Below are 21547 nucleotides of genomic sequence, written 5' to 3'. Positions count from 1 at the left end.
CCAACCCTGCCTCAAATTCTCCCCATATGAAAGACACGTAGGCCAAAGCTGTCTTCTCTCAGAACTCTGTCCCTAGCAGTGTGGACGTGCTCTAGGGGCAGTTCCAACTCAAATATAAGTTAAATGATATGGTATTTGTCTTTCTCTATCTCGGCCCTTTATAACTGGTGCGGGGAAGCTGTCTCACTAACAAGCCTTGGAAAGACACATGGACCCCCACACTGGACCCCCACCGCCCCACCCTTGGTACCCTCTTGCCAGCATCTCTCCCTGATTCTTTGTGCCCCAGACCCTCTGACTTCCTTTCAATTTCTTGATTGGTCCATCCTGTCTCAGGGCCTTTGCACATACAGTTATTGCTGCTTAGATTGCCCTTCCCCCACCTCTTGGCCCAGCCAACTTCTCCCATCCATCAGATCTCAGCTCTCCTTGATCCCTTGGGCTGGGTCAAGTCGCCGTGCTGAGGAGGGTGGAATATTCCCTGCATAATGCCTAATCACAACTCTGATTGAATAATTCTGTATGAGCTGTTTGGCAGCAGTGTTCCCTGTGAGACCCCGGGCTGTGAGGACAGGGACAGCCAGTCAGCACCGTTCACTTGCCTCCAGTACTGGGCACTCAGTAGCTGTCCAGGCAAGTGAGCAGACAGACGCACAGCCCATCTTCAATCCTATGCACTTAGAGCCAATATTTTCACGTTGCAAAAAAATGTTTCCGCAAGCTGGGGGTTTCTCTCTGACTCATGATGTGCCGGGAAACACTTGAGGGCTACATGGGTCTTCATAGCCCCAGCTGGACGGCTTGTTGAGTTCTGGGTGCTCGTCGTTGTTATTCGGTGTCTGAGCCCCTGGCTGGAATGGAGGGTGGCACAAAGAGGGAGGGGCTCGGGGTCACCACCGCCATCAGGAGCTGCTGGCTTTAATATGAGAGTGAGGTGATGCACATAGATTAGTATATACCCTGGCGGGGTTGGAGAAGGCCAGAGTGAGACTGGGTGTCACCTGCTGTCTGATGTCCTGGGAAGACATGAGATGCTCATAGGGGACAAGGTGGAGAGAGAAGAGGAGGACAGCACCTGCCCAGTGTCCCCAGGGAAGGAACAGGAAATGAAGAGAAGCTAGAAGCTTGCAGATGTTGGGGCAGGAGCCACTGTGGCGGTGGCCTCACAGCAGAATGAGCTTCCGGGGGGGGGGGAGATGGGGGGGCGCACTGGGAAGCCGTCAGATCTGAGCACCCCCCATACCTGCACGCTCCCCTTATGACAGAGCCACACCCGTCTTCACCTCCCGGGCGGCAGTCTGCCGTGGCTTCCCCAGGGGAGCTGTCCCCCAGCTCCCTGACGTGCTCAGTTTCTGCCTGTGTCCACCAACAGCCAAGCCCAGGATCCATGAGAACGGCTCACATGTTACAGACGAGCCTCTGAGAGTCACAGCCAAGGCTGGTGACGAGGTGACCCTGCACTGCGAGGCCCAAGGCTCCCCACCCCCATTGGTCACCTGGACCAAGGACTCTCACCCTGTGCCAACCATCACTGACAGGTAACTCCAATCACCTGGCCTCGGTTTGGGGGAGGGGAAGAGTTTGGGGTTTAGGGGGGGAAAACTGGCCTCAAGGTGGCCAATGACCCAGGGGGTGTGAGGACCCTGTGGATGCTCCCCAGTGGACGTGCATTCACTTCTGCACAAAGTGCTTTTGTCCCTGGATCCCCTGAAGCCTCTCCATGGACCACTAGAGGGTCTGTGGACGCTCAGGAGGAGACCCCTTGGAAATAATAAGCTGCTGGCGTACTGCACACGGGCTGCTGGGAGCTGCATGCAGACTCCGCGGTGATCCGCACAGCAGCCCTTGTTACCTGAGCTGCCCGAGGCTCAGAGAAGTGAGGTGAGCTGCCTGTGACCACCCAGCTGGAACAGAGCAATGCCATGGTTGGGACGGCATCCTGACCGTGACCTCGGCTGCATCCTTCTCTGCTCCGCAGACCACGTGTCTGGTCCCCCGGGCTTCCTGACTCCGCTTCTCCATAACTGTTAGGTATCCTGGGAGCAGGGGGAGGCTGGCCTGGGTGTGATTCAAAGCCAGGCTGTATGCCCCCCCCCCCGCCCAGGGCAGGGGTGTGGGGAATGGTGATTCCAGACAGGAGAGCCTCGGAGTTCCTGGGGTCCTTGACCCTTGGGGGTGGGGGACACGGCTGCAGCTCTGGCCGGTGACATCAGTCCTGGCAAGGCCTTTGAGAAGTTCCAGACAGGGAAGGTCTGAGCAGCCCCCACCCCTCTGACACCCACACGTGGGTCTCTGTATCTCAGAACATCTGTTCGGTCAGCTCTTCCAAACCATGAAGTCCTGTACGTCTGGCTGCAGCCAGGGTCCTGTGCCTGGGCTGGGCTGCAGCACTCCCTGCGTGCCCTGCTGTCTGTGTAGCTCCATGTCTCGTGTGGGGGCGGCAGGCAGCGGCGGGGGGGGGGGGGGCCTGTGTCTCCCGCCAGAACGCCCGGTGATCGCCCCCTGGCTGGGCCGTGGCCAGCGGCCAGGTGCATTTATTTATGACTTGCTGCTCAAGCGGGGGAACCGCGGTTCCCATTTGTCCACCCCCTCGGGTCACCCCTCTTGTTATGATGCACGGAGCGGTCAGCGGGGAGCCATCAGCTTGTGAGCGCCGCTGTTGCAATCCTAGAGTTGTGTTCTGTCCCATCGCCCTGGCCCTCCCCACTTCTTCCTGGCTTCCAGCTTGCTCTCGAGATTTATGGGATCCCTGGGAGTTTATCTAGATGAGGAGGGAAATAGGCCTGGGGTGGGGCCGGGGTGCCGAGCTCAGACCCTGGAGCCCGTCGGACTGGCACGCAAACCCTGGCTGGTTCCGTCTCAGCCGTGGGGCCTCAGGTGGCTGCTGGCTCCCTTGGGCCCGTTTCTCCACCTGTAAAGTAGACGCTGTGGAAGTGGTCCTCGTGCGCCACGGTGATGGATGGACCGTGCTTACTGCGCCATCCCTGAGTGCCTGAAAATCGCTCCCCCCTGACAACAGTTTCCTGCCGCTGTTCACAAATTAAGGCATCATTTCCAGCTTTTAAAAACGGTCACATCTGTTATCCTATTTCATCCTCATCCATGGTTTTTGTTTTGTTTTTTAACATAAAAGCTTTATTGAGATGTAATTCACATGCTGTACAATTTGAAGTTTTTAGTACATACAGAGTTGGGCAACCATGACCGCAATCAATCTTAGAACCTTTCCAGCATTCCCCACCCCCCCCTGCCCCGCCTGCCACAAACCCCCATGCTCACCGGCACCCACTTCCCTTCCTGCCCCCCACCCGCCCCCTCTCCAGCCCCTGGGGACCACCAGTCTGCTTCCTGGTCGTCTGTTCTGGACATTTCATACGGATGGAGTCGTGCTGTCTGTGGCCTTTTGCATCCGGCCCCTTTCTCTGAGCGTCACGTGTTTTAGGTTCACCCGTGTTGTGGCGTGTGTCAGAATACTGTTCCTTTTTGTGGCTGGGTGACATGCCGCAGAGTGGAAAGTCCGCCTTGTTTGATCCGCTCACCAGTTGACGGGCATGTGGGTTTCTGCTTGTTGGTGACTGCGGGTGACCTCCCCGACTTTGGTTGGGTTTGAACTGTGTAAACCTCATGCGCGGGCTCTGGGCCCCCTGGTGCCCGGGCCTCTTGCATACGAAACAGCCAGTGCCCAGACAGCTTCCCCATGCCGGGCCCGGCTCGGTTCTCACCGACACGCGGCTCCCGTAGTCTCGGGCGTTCACCCAGAAGATGGAGATTTGAAAACCCACACCAAGGGCTGGTGGTGCCGAGGTGGGGGTCGGGGGGTAAACTTTGCTGTCTGCCGGCCCTTCCTCATCCTTCTCCTCCTCCTCCTTCTCCAAGGGAGTCCCAAGGCACAGACTCAAAGCTGCCATTCGGGAAGCTTGAGACATACCTGTGCTGAGTGGTGGGCGTTCGCCCGCCTCCAGGGTCCCGCTTGCTCCCTCTGGGTGGGAGGTGCCCGCTGCCCCCCCTCTCCTCACGCTGGGCCTTGTGTTCCTCCCACCTGGCTGGCTGTGCCCTCCACTGGGGCGGCCTCTTCCTGCTGTCCCCGGTGACTGTGGTGTGGTCAGGCTGAGAACCACTGTGGCTGAGGCCCTAAGGAATTCTCCATCTCCATTTGGGCAGGGCTGCCCTTTCTGCTAGCCGGCCTTGACGGGGTTGGGGTGAGGAGGAAACAGAAGCCCACGGGGAGCAGGCGAACTGGGGTCCCAACGCCCAGCCCTGGGCCTGGGCCTGTCCTGCACTCACACATGTGCAGACATGCAAACACATGCACGGAGATGCATGCAGGCACACACACAGACATGCACATGCATGCACACAGATATACACAAACATACATACACAGATGTGCACATACATGCACACAGATACACAAATACACACAGACACACACAGATGTGCATGTGCATGCACACAGATACACAGATGCGCACATACATGCACACAGATACACATAGACATACAGACACACAGATGTGCACGTACATGCAAACAGATACACAAATACACATACACACTGATACACAGATGCGCACATACATGCACACAGATACACATAGACATACAGACACACAGATGTGCACGTACATGCAAACAGATACACAAATACACATACACACTGATACACAGATGTGCACATACATGCACACATACACAGACATACAGACACACAGATGTGCACATACATGCATACAGATACACACATACACACTGATACACAGAGGTACACATACATGCACACAGATACACATAGGCATACAGACACACAGATGTGCACATACATGCATACAGATACACAGACATACAGACACACAGATATGCACATACATGCACACAGATACACAAATACACATACACAGATACACAGATGTGCACATACATGCACACACACAGACACACTGATACACAGAGGTGCACATACATGCACACAGATACACAGACATACAGACACACAGATGTGCACATACATGCATACAGATACATACACACTGATACACAGATGTGCACATACATGCACACACACACAGACACATCAGATACATCAGCATAGAATAACCAGCATTTGTTCAGCTGCTCTATCCCAAATGCCCAATCCATTCCCTGATGCACAATAGGCACTCAAAATATATTTTCTAACTGAATAAATGAAAGAGACATATGCTAGTTTAACAAAAACTAACCCTTGTCTCCAATATTTCAAATGATAATAATAATTCCAACAAATGTCTTAGTTTGCTGTGAAATCTCATCAAAAAACAATTCATCTTAGGACCAAGCATTTGCAAAACTGTTGACTATGTTACACACATCAGGCTTCTGGCCAATGTCTGGCAGGCCACTGCTCTCTCTGGAGGATCCAGAGAACCTTCTGGGCTCTCAGGCACCCTCTCAGAAAGTCCCAGCAGAAAGACACGCCACGGGCGTTGGAGGGGCCACGACACCCTAAGCCGGCAGCCTGTGTCCGCAGCCCCGCCCGCTGTGCCCACGCAGCCCCGCCCGCTGTGCTCACGCAGCCCCGCCCGCTGTGCCCACGCAGAGGCGTCTGCAGAGCTCAGCCCGGTGCGCCTTCTGCTCTGCTCTCATCATTGACGTTTTCACTCACACATTTTCTTGATTCATCTGGCCTATGTCACTTGCTTTTTATTTAAAGGACAAAACAACATTCCAGGCCGTTTGTCTCTCGTCGTTGCTAAGCTGTTTCTCTGTTTGGGGCATGAGCTCGTTGCCAGTTTTTGGTGGTAATAAATGGACCGCTGGAGCATCTCTGCGTAAATGCTTCTCTGTATCTTCTGCTTGTTTCCTTGGGGGATAATCCCAAAAGCAAACGGCTGAGTCCAAGGACGGGAATGGTCATTGCGTACTCCCGACCCTGTGGGACAGCTGTTTGGGAAAAGCCCGTGTGAGCTGTGAATTCGCAAGGGAAAGTGGCAGGATTTCTTGAGCAACCCACGTGCCCAGGACTGTGCCAAAGCCACATCGGAGAGAGCACACGAGCTCCGCTGTGTGAGATCAGGGTCCCAGATCTGGGGTCCCCTCCCAGCCTTGCCCGGCTCACTGAGTGATCTTGAACAAGACTCTTCCCATGTCTGAGCCTCAGTCTTCCCGTCTGAGAAATGAAAGGGTTGGACAGGAGATGGTGGCCGGAGAGCACCATGCGGCTCCAGCCCGTGATCCCACCCAGGAATGCTGGGGCGAGGCGGTGTTTCTAGGCAACAGTGTTTGTTTGTGGCTCTGATGTGTAGCTGGGACAGCTGCTAGCACTCCTGGCGCAGCTCAGGCTCCCCGGGGCAGCCGGCCAGGGTCCCACGCTGGGCCAGATCCAGTCACATCAGGGGAGAGGAGCGAGGGGAGCTGGCGAGGAGGGGGGGGGGTTGTCGGCACCCCGAGCCCCTCTCTGGCCCAGTTACCCCGTGGTGCAGGGGCAGGGGCTGCCGTATTGTTACAGTGGCCCAGGAGAAAGGCCGCTCCCTCACCAGCATGGCGTGGACTTCCTGGGGGCTCTCATGGGGCCTTCACCGTGGTGGGTCCTCACAGCGCATGCTGCTTCCTGGCTGGTGGCTCTGAGGTCTTGGTCTTATCAGCCCATGGCCAGAGCTCTCTGTCTGGAAAACTTCATCATGAATTAAACTTCTAAGCAGGCCGGTTAGGTGGCCGTGGTGGTGGGCAGGGTGGTGGCGGGGTGCAGGAGGAGTCCCAGGTCTGCACGGAGCCTCCACAACCCGGGGCGATAGCAGTCAGACCTGCCAGCCGGGCCGGTCTGGCTGTAGGGAGTTTCAAGTAAGAACGTCCACGGAGGCTGCTCAGCTGTGTGGCGGCACACAGGAAAAAACTCCATAGGTGGCAGCCACCCCTGGCCACCTGGCTTGGTGTACGTACGTTTCGCGGGCTCACGGGGATGGCATCTTCTCCTTCCCATATATTGCCACTTGGTGGGTAATGGGCCCCTCTGCCTAAAGTCTTCAACTTGATTTTTCCATGTGGGGCTTTCTTGCGGTGCAGGGGGGGAGGGCAGCCAGGAGATGAGGGTCAGAATGGCCACTGATGGGTGGAGGTCCCGGCTGGTGGTGCAGGTGGGCTGGCCCTTGCCCTGCTCAGGGTCGGACCCCGCCCTGGTCCCAGAAGACACTGGCACACAGTGGGTATCTGTGGATGAAGGTCAGCCCTCTGGTGGGCTGGGTAACCGCGGGGAGGGCTGTGCATCCACACCCGCTGGTCCTTTTTCTGAAGGATGTGTGTCCTCAGGGTGAGGTTGCAGATGGGTCCCTTAGAAACGGGGACAGTGGTACTAACAACATGGGACACAGCAAGGGGGACTGGGCACCGACAAGCCACCGGACTCTGAGCAATCTGAGGACAGAAGCATTTCCCCAGCCCCTGCAGCTGCTGGCTCTTCTTGACCTCCTCTTCATTGAATGAATGAATGAATGAATGAGTGAGCAGCTGGCTGACCTGGGCTTCACACGGCTCAGAGCCAGTGAGGTGTAACTGCCTGGCCTGACCAGGGGAGGCTTCATGGAAGAGCCAGAGCCAGGGCTGCCTTGAAGGGGTCTGGAGGGCAGGAGAGTGTCTTTGAGCTGGGGCAGGGGCAGGAAGTAGTGCTAGTGAAGGTGTGTGTGCGTGGAGCACTGGGGTTTGCCACCAAGTATTTATTGAGCACCTACTGTGGGTCAGGACCTGTGCTAAGGGCTGGGACACAGCAGGAACGTGGGCACACCTGGCCTCTCCCCTCATGGAGCCATCTGACAGTGACAGGTGATCAGAGGTGTGCTAAGTGCCACAATGGCTCCAGGGTTGTGTAACCGGGAGCAGGGCCTTGCCTGGGCAGCGGGGGTGGCCCACCTGAGCCACAAGGGACGAGCAGAGGCTGGAAATATGACTCAAGTGGGATTGCAGCGAAGTGTATGCTGAGGAGGAGGTGGGCGGTGTGGCCCGGGTATTTGCATGACTCTGAGCACTTTCTCTCAGGTGCCCTTGGTCTCTCTGGGCAGAAAGGGCACCCTTGGAGCTCACAGAACCAGAGGGACCCAGCGGAGTCTGTGGGTCCCTTTCAGATCCAGCCCTCCCCCCATCTGCAACTGGGCTGGATGAATCTTAAAGCTGACAGCCAGAGAAGGCTCAAGCCCGATGGATGTCATAAACAGGAAATTCCCCCAGAGTCTGTGCGCCACACGCAGCCATCTGGCCACTCACGCCACCGCGACGGAACGGCTGCTGCTGCTGCTTATGCCACACGCTCACAGCGGCAGTGTGCTCCCCACTTCTTTCCACCTCTCCCTGGCTGGCCCCTGACCCCACCCCTGGGCTGTGGCCCCCAAACCTGCCGGAGTTCCCGGGAAAGCAGAGGGAGAGCTGGGTCGCTAGCCAGGTGGTGAGGACCGCGACCAGGGCAAGTGCAGGCGGCCGTGGGAGTCCATGTATGGAGTTCTGGCAGCGAGAGAGAAGAAGAAACGAGGGAACGGAAGGAGGGAAGGAAAGGAAGGAGGAAGGAGGGCAAGAACACATATAAATGTTTAAATGTCCACTGAAAGGGGAGTGAATAAATCGTTGTGTGATCACACAAGGGAATACTATGTGACAGTGAAAACGGAATGAGTCGGACCTGCACACATGCACATGATGCCATTCATGTGTTTTAGTTTTCATTTTCATTTATTGATTGAATTTAGAAAGAGAGGAAGGTGGAGAGAGAGAGAGAGACATTGACTTGTTCCCCTTATTTATGCATCACCGGCTGATTCTTGTATGTGCCCTGACTGGGGGTCGTACCTGCAACCTTGTTGTATTGGAATACCGCTCTAACCAAATGAGCTACCCGGGCGGGGCCTCCTTCTATCTGTTTTAAGCAATACCAAACCGCCTGCCCTGTGGTGGTGCAGTGATTAAAGCCTCGACTTGATGGGAACAATGAGGTTGCAGGTTTGAAACCCGGGGCTTGCCTGCTCAAGGCACATATGAGAAGCACAACTACTCTGAGTTGATGCTTCCCGCTCCTTCCCCACTCCCTTTCTCTCTCTTTCCTCTAAATCAATTAAAAAAAAAAAAACCACTTTAAAATAAATAACGAAACTGCCCTGCATAGTGTTTATGGGTGTGCTGTTGTCGCCATGGTAACAGCTGACCTTCCTGGAGCACTGCTCTGTTCCAGGCCCTGGGCTGTGAGCGAGTCAGGTCGCTCAGGCGACTCGACAGCCCTGTAAGGGTTATAAGCGCTGTTGTCTCTGTTTACCCAAATGAGGCAGCCGAGGCACAGAAAGGTTAGGTGACTTGCCCAGCCCCACACAGCAAGCACGCGGCAGAACAGGGCGGGAGCCGGGTGGTCCGGTCCAGCGCTGCGGCTCTAGAAACCACAGCCCAGTGTGTCAGGTGCAACTGCCCTCAGAGAACTTGCCCCAAGAGCCTGCTGGGTGCTCCAGAGGAGGGGTGGCTGGACGGGGTTATCACCCCGCTTTGCAGATGGCATGCAGGGCTGTGCAGACAGTGAGCTGCCAGCAGCAGGGACCTGTTGGGTAAGCGTGTGCCCAGCACTCTGCTGCAGCTGCCTGGGCAGCGGGGGTTCCTGTCACCCTTGTTCGGCAGGGGAGGAAGCTGAGACTCAGCAGCAGTGGGAGTGGGGGGGGGACCAGGCCTGCAGCCTGGCGAACACAGTGGGGGGGGGTGGACCTTGGAGTCCCCACCCCTTCTCTGGCCACCACACTTGGGGCCAGCTGGGGCTGGTGGCCGCGGATGCCCTCTGAGTTTGTGAGGGCAGGGGCTGCAAGGAGGCAGCCCTGTGGGTGGTGACATCACGTCCGCAGGGGCCCCCTGCGGCCTAGCCCAGCTGCACCAGCTGGAGCCCTGTGAGGGGGGCTAGGTGACAGCAGCAAGCCGGGCTGGGTGGGGAGGACGGTGACGGGCCCTGTGCAGCTTCCTCCCCAGCGCCCAGCGCCCAGCGCCCTGCTGGACAACAGAGCACCACGGGGCCCTGGATGTGGAGCCCGGCTGGCCTGGCACAGAGACGCAGAGGCCTCTGGGCTGGCAGGTTCTCCCCCAGCGCTATGGGAGGGGCTTCCAAATGGCACCTCGCCCCGCACCCCCTGACCTCCACTCAGGGAGGGGCTGAGGAATGGCTGTGTGCCCGCGCTGGTGGGGGGGTCAGCGGTGTCCGGCAGGGACCGGGTGCTGAGCCCACGCGGGTCCGTTCACCAGCCCCTGCCCCTCTTTGTATGCCCATTTTACAGATGAGGAAACAGAGGCCCCAAGAGGTGAAGGGCCTTTCTTCAGCTAGGAAAGGTTTTAGAATTTGGACTTGAACCCAAGCTGGCAGACCAGTGCTCTCTGTTTCGCCAGTTGGGGTGGGAGCTGGCCCTGGCCTGGCAGTTCAGGGAAATGGAGGCGGGGGGCAGGGGAGTGAAAGGTGGGCAGTGGGCACTGCTTTAGTCCTGGCAGGCTGCCTGGGGGCGGTGGCGGGTTTGAGTTGGGTCTTGAGGCCTTGGGTCGGTTGGGGTCTCACCGGTGCCCCTCACCCCTATAGGAATCGCCTTCTCCCGTCGGGCTCCCTGCGTCTGGCCCAGGCCCAGGTCGGTGACAGCGGTCTCTATGAATGCAGAGCCAGTAACCCTGCCGGGTCTGCTTCTCGGCGTTACGTCCTTGGGGTGCAAGGTAAGGCGTGCGCCGGCGGCTTCCGCCCCACCCCAGCTCTGTCACCCCTTCATGGTCCTCCACCGCGGCCCCTGTCACCCCTACTTCCTGTCTGTCTCCAGCTGTGTCTCCTTCCCCACTGTCTCCCCTTCTCCTCCCCCCTTTGGCTGCTCCGAGGGCCGGGCCCAGCGGGGGCCTAGGACAGTGGGGACTCGGGCTTTGGGAGAGGGACCCACCAAGAGGTTCTGGTTTCCAGCCCCTGTGGGGACCCAGGTCCCCTTCACAGATGCCAGCAGCAGGTGGAGTCATTTCACCAAAGAGGCAGGGAGCTTGTCACCTCCAAGAGCCCCGAGGAATCACAGGGGGCTCAGCCAACTAAGGCCCCGCAGGCCACATTCGGCCCACCTCCTGTTCTCACATGGCCCACAGTGGAGAATGGTGTCCGCGTTTGTAAATGACCGGGGGGAAAGGACAGCACTGTGTGACATGGACATCATGTGGAATTTGAGTTTCCGTGTCTGTACATACACATTCTGTTGGAGCGCTGCCACAGACATTCATCTGGTCTACAAAGCCTAAAATATTTCCTCTCTGGCCCTTAACAGAAAAGAAACGACCCCTGATCTAAGCCAACTCCCCGTTTCCCAGGTGGGCAGGCTGAGGCTCAGAGAGGCAGGGGGCGCCCAGGTGGGCTGAGGGCTTGCAGCCCGTGAGAGAGACATGGCAGCCGAGGGCAGGTGATGAGCGGAGCTACGCTGCATCCTACTCTGTCATCCTCTGGCTGTGGCCTCAGTTTTCCCAATCAGCGCTAATATGTTTCCCAGCTGGTGGTTCTCAAATGGTCTTGGGTGCCCTTGGGGATGAGGGGTGGGGGGATGGGAAGTAGGGAGGGTTGGAGGGGGGAGTGCGGGGGTTGGGAGCAGTTGGGGGAGTCCTCTTTGTGGGTCTGCCCCCCCACCCAGGGCCCCGGCCTTGAACCCCTCCGTGTGGCCCTGTCAGTGCCTCCACAGGTACAGCCGGGCCCGCGGGTCCTCAAGGCCCTGGCCGGTGAAGCTCTGGACCTGAACTGCGTGGCCGAGGGCACCCCAGAGCCCAGGCTGAACTGGTCCAAGGACGGGGTGGCCCTGCGGGGCGGGGGGCCCGAGGGCTCCATCTATTTCGCAGCCATCCAAACCTCTGACGCTGGCACGTACCGCTGTGAGGCCTCCAGCAGCGCCGGGGCGGACGCCTGGGAGCTGGAGCTCAGGGTGCTGGGTGAGTCCCTGAACCCCAGAACGCACCTCTCCCACCTTCCCAACAGCAGCCCGGGCTTCTGGGATGCTCGTCTGCTGTTCTGGGCTCAGAGCCTGCTTGGCCCCTGCCTTCCTCCTGGCCCCCAGCCCCCGGCCCCCGGCCCCGAGGTGTCAGGAGCCTTTGACAGCCTCATGGGTACTCTGTCCTCCGTGGGATAGTGATTGAAGAGCGCGGCAGGGGCCTCTGTCCAGCTCCCTCCACTCACCAGCAGGACAACTGTGGGCCAATCATTTATACTCTCTGACCCTCAGTTTTCTCACCTGTGAAATGGGTTCGATAATATGTGAGGGGTCAGCGAGAGAAGGTGTGCCAAGCACCTGGTGCATAGAAAGATCTGGGCCATGGCGCCGGCATCTTCACGGCTACGAGTTTAACACAGACTTGGAAAGCGCAGCCGGAGGGGAAGTGCAAGGCGGAGCAGTGCTTGGCCCAGCCGCTGAGAGCCCAAGCCCAGCCTCTCGAGCCCGTGGGTCCTGTGGGGCCCTGGTCGCTGCTCTGCGGGCCACCCTGTGGGGGGGCCAGCCAGCATCACTGGCCCTGACCCACTCGCCCTGAGCGAGGGCTAGCACCCTCTGTGTCCTGCTGGGGGCTCTGCAGGGGGCTGGCTGCCCTCCCACTGGCTCTGGGTCTCTAGGGGGAGCACCAGTCTCTGGGCTCAGGGGTGTGATGTGGCCACATCCCCTCCCACTAGAGCCACCATACTGGGGGGCTGATGAGACCAACGGGCTGCTGGAGAGAGTAGCGGGGGAGAACGCCAGCCTGCCGTGCCCTGCCAGAGGTGAGACTTGGGGGGTGGGATTGGGGGGGGACACTTCCATCCACAGTCCAGTGCCCTGGGTCACACGCTGTGAGCAGTGCCATGGGTTACAGTGGGCTGTGGTGGCCTCATGTCTAGCCAGGACCAGGCCAGGCATGTCATCCCATCGACACCCTGTAGGATGAGTATTAATTAGCATTAGATCTTTTGGATTATGGGCAATCCAAGCCCAGAGGGGTTAAGCAGCTTGCCTGAGGTCACACAGCCAGAAGGTGACTCACAAAGTGTGGTGCAGTTTGAGCCCAGCCCCAGGCCCCTCTGTGCCCAGGGATTGTAAGAACTGGGGCCGAGGAAGGCCCAAGGGTCCTTGTGGATTGGGGCTCGGTGGCCCCGCCTCTCCCCACACCCCAGACGTTCCCCTGGAGGATGGATTCACACAGTCCTGGGAAAACCAGCCCATCTGAGGCCCCTGTTTGGGTAGCAGCTCCGTGTGGGCTAAGAAAGCCACTTCTGTGGCCAGAACTGCCCTGCGTTGAGCTCTCCTGAGACTGTGTACCCTGGGGCCGTCGACACCTTCTTCCCGAGCCTCCATTTTCTCCTCCGTGCACTGGGGTCCTGCCAGTCCCTCCCCGCAGGGCTGCTGCTCTGAGGGCCAGGGAGGTAGCTCCTGAGGTTTAGGTCCCAGCACTGCGTGAGCCTGGCTTGTCACGGGGCCTCCGGGCAGTGCGTGGAGTAAATGAACGTGGCGTGAATGAGTGATCTACCCTGCCGTCTGGTCTCAGCTGTGCTTCCTCACGCCGCAGGGCCCAGGGAAGTCCCTAGACCAGGATGGAGGGAAAGGCAGGTAGGGGGCGGGCACCCAGTGGGAGCTTGGGAGCCTGTGGGGGTCCAGTCTGCAGAGCTGGCCACCTGGAGGGGCCCGACAGCCAGGCCCTTGATCACGGCGCCACCTTGTGTCGGCCTCTGGTAACAGCAAGCAGCCCTTCTGCACTCTGGAGAGGTGGGACCCGCCTGGACCCACCCAGCCCCGCCTCCCATCCTGGGTGCCACAGCGCTGCCCACATTTTGGGGTCTGTCCTTGGGGCTAATCTTCGGCTTCATCAGCATAACCAAAGCACCCTCTGATAAACACTGCCATTCTCTGGCCAGCACCCACCGCCCTAGCTACCTTCTTCTTCAAGCAGGCAGCTTCCGGATGGGCACGGGTGGGCGCTGCCAGTCGCCAGCCTTGTGACTGTGGGCGTGGAGGGCTCGGAGGGCTAAAGGAGAAAGCGCTGAGCCTGCTGGTACTGGAACTAAAGAGCCCTGTTACCTGTGGTGGGTGATACCATTCGCCTCCTCCTTGGGGGGCGGGGAGAGGCCAGGAGCCTGGCCACAGACTTGCTGGGGGGGCTGGCACGGCTTTTCTCCAGTCTTGACCCTTGTAAAGCGGGAGGGGGTGGGGAAGGGATTTCCAGGGACAGCTCTGAGTCCCCTGGAGTCCCCGACAGTGCAGTCCTGTGGTTAGCGCTCTCTTGCAGGTTAGTTTTTTGTTTGTTAGTTTGTTTGCGTTTTTAAAAAGCTCCAGTTTGGGCACTTCTGCACGTCTCCCCCACCCCGCCTCCACCCTCTAACCTCCGGTGCCCACTGCACCCTCGATCCTCTGTACAGCTGGATTGAAAAAGTAAAATAAGTAGCTTAATTAACAGGGGGAAAAGTTCCAGGGTTCAAAACTCGATGCCTCTCCAGGCCAGCAGCTCGGACCTTTGGGTCCTCTAGGGGGTGGGGGGATGGGAGCAGGTAGGTGGGGCTGTCAGAGAAGGTGAAGGTGCTAGGAGGGGCACCCGTGGTGTGTCCATGTGTGTTGTGTTGTGTTGTGTGTTCGTGCATGTGTCCGCACAGCCGGGAAGCAGCCCCTAGCAGTGGAATACTCCAACAGGAAACCGCAGAGGATGCTGTGAGGAAACAGACCCCTGAGGGGGGATTAGCTTGCCCAGAGGTGCACAGTGGGGGCGGTGGTGGCCCCCCCCTTTCATCACAGCCTGCAGGCAGGGTCCCAGCACTTTAAGGAGGAACAGCCAATGCAGGGTGGAGTGGGGCGGGGACCCTCCTAAAAGAGATGACACGTAGGGTGCCTTGAAGGTGTCCTGTCTGATCCTGCCCCCCAAGCCCACCCTCCAATAGCCCTTCCTTTAAAGGGGGGATAGAGACCGAGGGAGTGTGTCTACAAAGGGTGCCCGTGTGGCCAGGGCGATGGCAGGTGTTGATAATTAGTTTGGCAGGAGCGGCCCCACATCAGCACCTGCTCTGTGCCAGGCACTGGGCTTGCTGCAGGGGGTGCCGCAGGGAACAGAGCACAGACCCCCGCCCTTGTGGGGAAGACAGACAATAGACAAAGACACCAAGCAGGTGCACTTCTGTCCGTGAGAAAGTCGGAGGTAATGGCAGAAAGGAAGACACAGAGTGGGCGAGGGTCTGGGGCGAGCCGCTGGCGTGCAATTCCGGGTGGCGGGGTGGGGTGGGGTGGGGCGGGGCGCTCTGAGAAGGGACCGGAGCTCTTGGATCCTGTGCCGTGGCCCCCAGGCCACTGGGAGACTGTGGACGTGCAGCTGTGGGTGGGGAGGGCCAGTGACATGTCCACAGGGGACAATGCAGGTGTGAAGGGATGTTCATGCTGATGACTCCATGCACCTGGCCAGGGACACCTAAGCCACAGGTCACGTGGCGGAAGGGCCCGTCCGCGGAGCTGCTGCGTGACCGGCCGGGCCTGGCGGTGCTGGATGGAGGCTCCCTGTTCCTGGCCTCGGTCTCTCCCACCGACAGCGGAGACTACGAGTGCCAGGCCGCCAACGAGGCGGGCTCTGCGTCCAGGAGAGCCAAGCTGGTGGTGCATGGTGAGCAGGGGCCCCAGACAAGCTGGTGGTGCATGGTGAGCAGGGGCCCCAGACAAGCTGGTGGTGCATGGTGAGCGGGGGCCCCAGACAAGCTGGTGGTGCATGGTGAGCGGGGGCCCCAGACAAGCTGGTGGTGCATGGTGAGCGGGGGCCCCAGACAAGCTGGTGGTGTATGGTGAGCGGGGGCCCCAGACAAGCTGGTGGTGTATGGTGAGCGGGGGCCCCAGACAAGCTGGTGGTGTATGGTGAGCGGGGGCCCCAGACAAGCTGGCGGTGTATGGTGAGCAGGGGCCCGACTGGGCGGCTGGTGCACTCCTCCACCCGGCACAGAGCTCACCAAAGAAGCCGGGGGTGGGGGGAGGGCTTGAGGGCTGGGCGAGCAGCAGGGTGCAGGAGCCCCCTCCCCCAAAGAGACCCTCATAGAGATGGTGTGAGGGGAAGAGCCTGGAGCTCCATTAGTGGCTTTAAAACAGGCTAGTGCAGGGGTCCCCAAACTATGGCCCGTGGGCCGCATGCGGCCCCCTGAGGCCATTTATCTGGCCCCTGCCTCACTTCTGGAAGGGGCACCTCTTTTATTGGTGGTCAGTGAGAGGAGCATAGTTTCCACTGAAATACTGGTCAGTTTGTTGATTGAAATTTACTTGTTCTTTATTTTAAATATTGTATTTCCATTTTGTTTTTTTTTTTTACTTTAAAATAAGATATGTGCAGTGTGCATAGGGATTTGTTCATAGTTTTTTTTTATAGTCCGGCCCTCCAACGGTCTGAGGGCCAGTGAACTGGCCCCCTGTGTAAAAGGTTTGGGGACCCCTGGGCTAGTGGGTGACTTCATTCTAAAATGAGCACGGATGGCCCACCTCTGCTGACACCTGCTAAAAGTGACCCGAGGCCCTTGTCCTTCCCTCAGCTCCCTAGGGCTCCCCTCCCCCCACCCATGGTGCTGTGTGCAGAGGGTGGGAAGCCCTCCCCCTCCACATGGGAAAGAGAGGAAGGGAGAGAGATGAGAAGCAGCAACTCATAGTTGTGGCACCTTAGTTGTTCATTGATTGATTTCTCATATGTGCCTTGACTGGGGGGGCTCCAGCAAAGCCAGTGACCCCTTGCTCAAGCCATCGACCATAGTGTCATGTTGATGATCCCATGCTCAAGCTGGTGACCTCAGGGTTTCAATCCTGGGACCTCAGCATCCCAGTTCGATGCTCTATCCACTGCGCCACCACCGGTCAGATGGGGAAGCAGTTTTAGTGTCTCCTAATGGGCCACCTTCTGCCTCCCTGTGACCAGCCACCCCAGCTGGTCATGTAATGACCTGCCTGGGAAGTCTGTTACAAAGACATACCCAGGCCCCACCTTCTGAGATTCCGACACAGGGACCCTCGCAGGTGGCCATGACAACAGGTTGAGTGTAAAACTAGATGGATCAGGCCTCCAGCATCTTGTGAAGCTGAGTGTCAGAGAGGGGGCGCCCGTGCCTTGGCACAACCAGGGACCCCAGAATCTGGGGCTGCCCGTCCAGGCCAGGAAGAGGAGCCCTGATGGGGTCCAGGCAGCCATGGCTGTCCGGGGAAGGGCAGCTCCTCCACCTCTCCTTGTTCCCAGTGCCCCCAAGCATCCGGGACAGCGGACGCAGGGCCAATGTGTCGGGCATGGCTGGGCAGTCCCTGACACTGGAATGCGACGCAAATGGCTTTCCAGCCCCTGAGATCGTGTGGTTCAAAGATGGGCAGCTGGTAGGTGTCCTGTTCTGGACAGGTTCTTCTGTGTGCCATGGTGTGGCAGGGGGACAGTTCTTCTGTGTGCCATGGTGTGGCAGGGGGATGTGACGGGTGTCCTTAGGGATGCACTGGGACTCAGGGCATGGGAGGACTGAGGTTCCACAATGAAACCTGGAGGGCTGCATGGTGGAGAGGGCATGACACTACTCTAAGAGTCAGAAGCCCCAGGTTCCTGTCACCAACTAGACTTCTGGGCCTCAGTTTTCTTATTGCTAATGGCAGGGCGTAGCCAGACTCTGCTGACCAGCTCCCTCTGACCTCTTCTGCCCAGATCCCCGATGTGGGCGGCCACCGCCTCCTGAATGGGGCCCGGGCCCTCCACTTTCCCAGGATCCAGGAGAGCGATTCCGGCCTCTACTCCTGCCGGGCGGAGAACCAGGCCGGGACTGCCCAGAAGGACTTGGAACTTCTGGTGCTCAGTGAGTGAAGCCCGATTCCCCACAGCTCGGCTTCCAAGTGTGTCTGGCCCTGCAACCCCTACCCTCTGAGGTGGGCTGCTGAGGGTAGGGGGCAGGGGACACTTTGTGTGCTGAGAGCAGGGAGGCACAGACCCAGGTCCTCACACAGCTGTCGGGGCAGACATTAGACGATCACATAATTATCCAAGTAATGACTGTGGTGTCACGAGCTACGAGAGAAACAGTGCAGGCTGCAGAGGAAGCACGGGGGTGGGGGTGGGGACCTGGTCCTGCAGGGGTTTGGGGGAGCTTCCCAGGTAGGACCTAGCAAGGAAAAGGTGACCTGTTGGGGGAGGGGGGCTGGGAAGGGCAGGGGGCGGGGCTTGCAGGTGTGAGCAGTTTCACCCAATACCCCTTCTTGTCCTCAGTCCCCCCTTCTGTGCTCGGAGCCCGGGATGCCCAGGAGGTGCTGGGCCAGGCTGGTGCCGAGGTACAGCTTGAGTGCCGGACCTCAGGGGTCCCCACGCCCCAGGTGGAATGGACCAAGGACAGGCAGTGAGTGGCCCACCTGGCGGATGGCGTGAGGGTGGTGCCCAGGCCTGGGCTGGGTGGATGGGGGCCCTGGGGCGGCGGAACTCTGTGGGGCTTTGTGACCTGCACTGCACGTGTCACCGGAGCCCAGGCAGAGGGCAGCGTGGGCACCTCACCCCCGAGCCTGGGATTGCCCAGTGAGACCCTGCTCTCACCCAGCCGGTTCTCTCATCACTCAGACTTCCTTAAAATATATGTGTGTGTGTGTGTGTGTGTGTGTGTATTTTTTTTTTCCCTGAGGAGAAATTCATGTAACCTGAAATCAACCATTCCAAAGTCGACAATTCAGTGGCACTTAGCACGTCCACAGTGTCCCACAGGCATCACCTCCGTCTAGTTCCCAAAGGAGACCCCACTCCCACCGGCATCGCCCCTGCTCCTTTCCCCCAGCCGTGGCAGCCGCCAGTCTGCCGTCTGTCTCTGCAGACGCAGCTCTGTTTCCCCTCCGTTTCACGCAGCTACGCGGCCTGTGGCCTCTCGGGTCTGGCTGCTGTCACTTAGCAGCTAGGGCTGGGCCATCCGTGTTGTAGCAGGTGTCAGCACTCCGTTTCTCTCAGTGCCCGTGGGATCGGCCACGTTTGGTCTGTTCACCCGTCGGTGGGCACTTGAACTGCGCACCTTACGGCGACGATGCCTCTCTCACCCTTCCCTGTCCTCCGTGCAGCCCGTCCCTGCCAGCGCCCCGTCCTGACTGCCACTGTTCCAACCATCTTTCCAGGCCTGTCCTTCCAGGGGACCCGCACATCCAGCTCCAGGAGGACGGCCAGGTCCTCAGAATCACCAGCAGTCACCTGGGGGACGAGGGGCGGTACCAGTGCGTGGCCTTCAGCCCCGCTGGCCAGGAGGCGAAGGATTTCCAGCTCAGAATCCACTGTGAGCTCAGCCCCATCCTGGCCCCGCCCCCTCCCAGTCCCTCCCTGCCCCCCCTCGGCTGCCTCCTGGCCCCCATCCTGACCCCTCCCCTCCCAGCCCCTCCCTGCCCCCCCACCTCCTGGCCCCTCCCCCTCCCAGCCCCTCCCTGCCCCCCCACCTCCTGGCCCCCTCCTGGCCCCTTCCCCTCCCGGCCCCCATCCTGACCCCTCCCCTCCAAGCCCCTCCCTGACCCCCACCCCCTGGCCCCCTCCTGGCCCCTCCCCCTCCCGGCCCCCATCCTGACCCCTCCCCCTCCCAGCCCCTCCCTGACCCCCACCCCCTGGCCCCCTCCTGGCCCCTCCCCCTCCCGGCCCCCATCCTGACCCCTCCCCCTCCCAGCCCCTCACTACCCCCCCACCTCCTGGCCCCCTCCTGGCCCCTCCCCCTCCTGGCCCCCATCCTGACCCCTCCCCCTCCCAGCCCCTCCCTAACCCCCCACCGCCTCCTGGCCCCCTCCTGGCCCCTCCCCATCCGGGCCTCCTACCAGGGCTGCTGCTCCCTAAGCTCCCTCGGCTGCCCCCTGCATAGAAAAACAACAGGGCAGAAAGTGGGGTGTTGAGGAGCGAGCCCCCATTCCAGCAAAGCTGTGTGGGGGAGGGACAGAGGAAACCGGGACCAGAGTTTCCCAAACCCCATGGTCCTGTCTTAACTTCACAAGTTATACTAATCCTGATACCATTTGGGGTGATTGTTTCTTGACCTTTAAGTCTAGTCACTCTCTTTACACCAAAGCACATTCATTTTAAACGGATATTTACTATCTCAGCTGTAAGTGAGAAACCAGATCCACTTGGCCTTCATGTCAGGGGCTGTCAATCAAACGCAGTGAAGGAAGGGGCCCCAGAAACTACTCAGGCATCAGCTGCCCGCAAGGGGCGCTAGGCTGGGTCTGCTCTCTGGGCTAAAGGGCTGGGTGGAAAATGCTAGAAAGATTGAGTACTGGGTCCTACCAAACAGCCTTGTCCTTTGTCTTAAGCTGGAAGGAGCGGCGGGAGGGCGTGGCCAGTCCACTATGCACGCTGTGCCCACACACCCCGAGGACCACCTTGGTACCACTGGTGGCAGGGGAGCCCCTGGTTATGTTTAGCTGCTCATATTGCAGATGGGGAGACCGAGCCCCAGCGAGGGGAAGTGACCTACCCGGGTCATACAGCCGGTTAGAGACAGAGAGTGTCCCCCACCCCATCTTCCATAGCTCCTGTGGTGACCTGGCTTGCTGTCCATATGAGTCAGCGTATCCCAAGCTGGCTGCCCCTTGTCTGTCCCCAGGCTCTCTGCCTCTCTCCTGCAGCAGAAGCCTGTGATGTGTGCAGCGCTTGTGGCCCGTGGGCATGTGCATGCCCCTGGGGTGGAGGGACACCAGCTGCCTCTGGGAATCCCTGTGACTGTCCTCCCCCCCTCACGCCCCATTGTCCTCAGCGCCTCCCACCATCTGGGGCTCCAACGAGACAAGTGAGGTGGCTGTCATGGAGGGCCACCCCGTGCGGTTCCTGTGTGAGGCCCGAGGAGTGCCTGCCCCTGAGGTCGCCTGGTTCAAGGACGGGGCCCCGCTCCCCCCCAGCCCTGCGGCTGTCTACAGCAGGGGGGGCCGGCAGCTGCAGCTGGGGAGGGCCCAGCGCTTGGATGCCGGCGTCTACACCTGCAGGGCCAGCAATCCCGCGGGGGTCACGGAGAAGGCCACCAGGCTGGAGGTTTATGGTGAGTGACCCGGGGTCAGCAGCAAGCAGTGGTCAGCTGGGTGAGCGGGGGTGGGGGGGGACTCTGGGCTGCGATGGCCTCCACCTGCATCCAGAGGTCAGTGGGGGGAATGGCTAGCAGAGAACGGTCATCTCAGTCTAACTTCCTTCCTACAGGCGAGGAAACTGAGGCCAGGATCGGAAGGGCCTGCCTAGGGGCCCGGGCAGAGCCCACAGGGAAGCTCAAGTTTCCCCTCAAGATTTAGGGCTTTTCAGGAAACCTTGACCATTGCTAATAATTAACTGCTCTTGATTAACCACTTACTATGAGCCACACACCAGGCCGGGGTCCTTGGCAGCATCAGCTCCTCTCATAAGCTGTAGGGACTCGGGCCCGCGTTCCTCCCCTTACGGATGAGCGGGGTGGGCTTTGGGGCTGCAGACGCTGGCCCGAGGACATCCCGAGAGTGTTATAAAGTATGTTACTTTAATCCGTGGGTCACATAGAGACGCCAAGGCAGGATACAGAAGAAGTTTTAGGAGGAGATTTATTAATAAGCTGGCTACATATGACTTACATGGGGTATAGCTCACCCAAATCGTGCAGCCTCGATCA

General features: G+C 59.3%; 1 protein-coding gene across 2 annotated transcripts in view; it reads left to right on the top strand.

Annotated features, from left to right (window-relative positions):
• The window catches only part of HMCN2 (hemicentin 2), a 150407-nt gene that overhangs the window by 54042 nt on the left and 74818 nt on the right, over window positions 1-21547 (top strand). For both annotated transcript variants that reach the window (XM_066366902.1, XM_066366900.1), the window contains exons 22-31: window positions 1373-1538; window positions 10550-10677; window positions 11656-11910; window positions 12641-12727; window positions 15385-15579; window positions 17179-17309; window positions 17626-17773; window positions 18181-18307; window positions 19062-19216; window positions 20675-20953. In XM_066366902.1, the coding sequence (XP_066222999.1) occupies window positions 1373-1538; window positions 10550-10677; window positions 11656-11910; window positions 12641-12727; window positions 15385-15579; window positions 17179-17309; window positions 17626-17773; window positions 18181-18307; window positions 19062-19216; window positions 20675-20953 (1671 nt within the window). The remainder of the gene's footprint in view (window positions 1-1372; window positions 1539-10549; window positions 10678-11655; window positions 11911-12640; window positions 12728-15384; window positions 15580-17178; window positions 17310-17625; window positions 17774-18180; window positions 18308-19061; window positions 19217-20674; window positions 20954-21547) is intronic.

Source organism: Saccopteryx leptura, chromosome 2 (genome assembly GCF_036850995.1).
Source record: "Saccopteryx leptura isolate mSacLep1 chromosome 2, mSacLep1_pri_phased_curated, whole genome shotgun sequence".
In the NCBI taxonomy this organism is placed as follows: Eukaryota; Metazoa; Chordata; class Mammalia; order Chiroptera; family Emballonuridae; genus Saccopteryx; species Saccopteryx leptura.
This window is presented reverse-complemented; position numbering and strand designations above follow the sequence as displayed.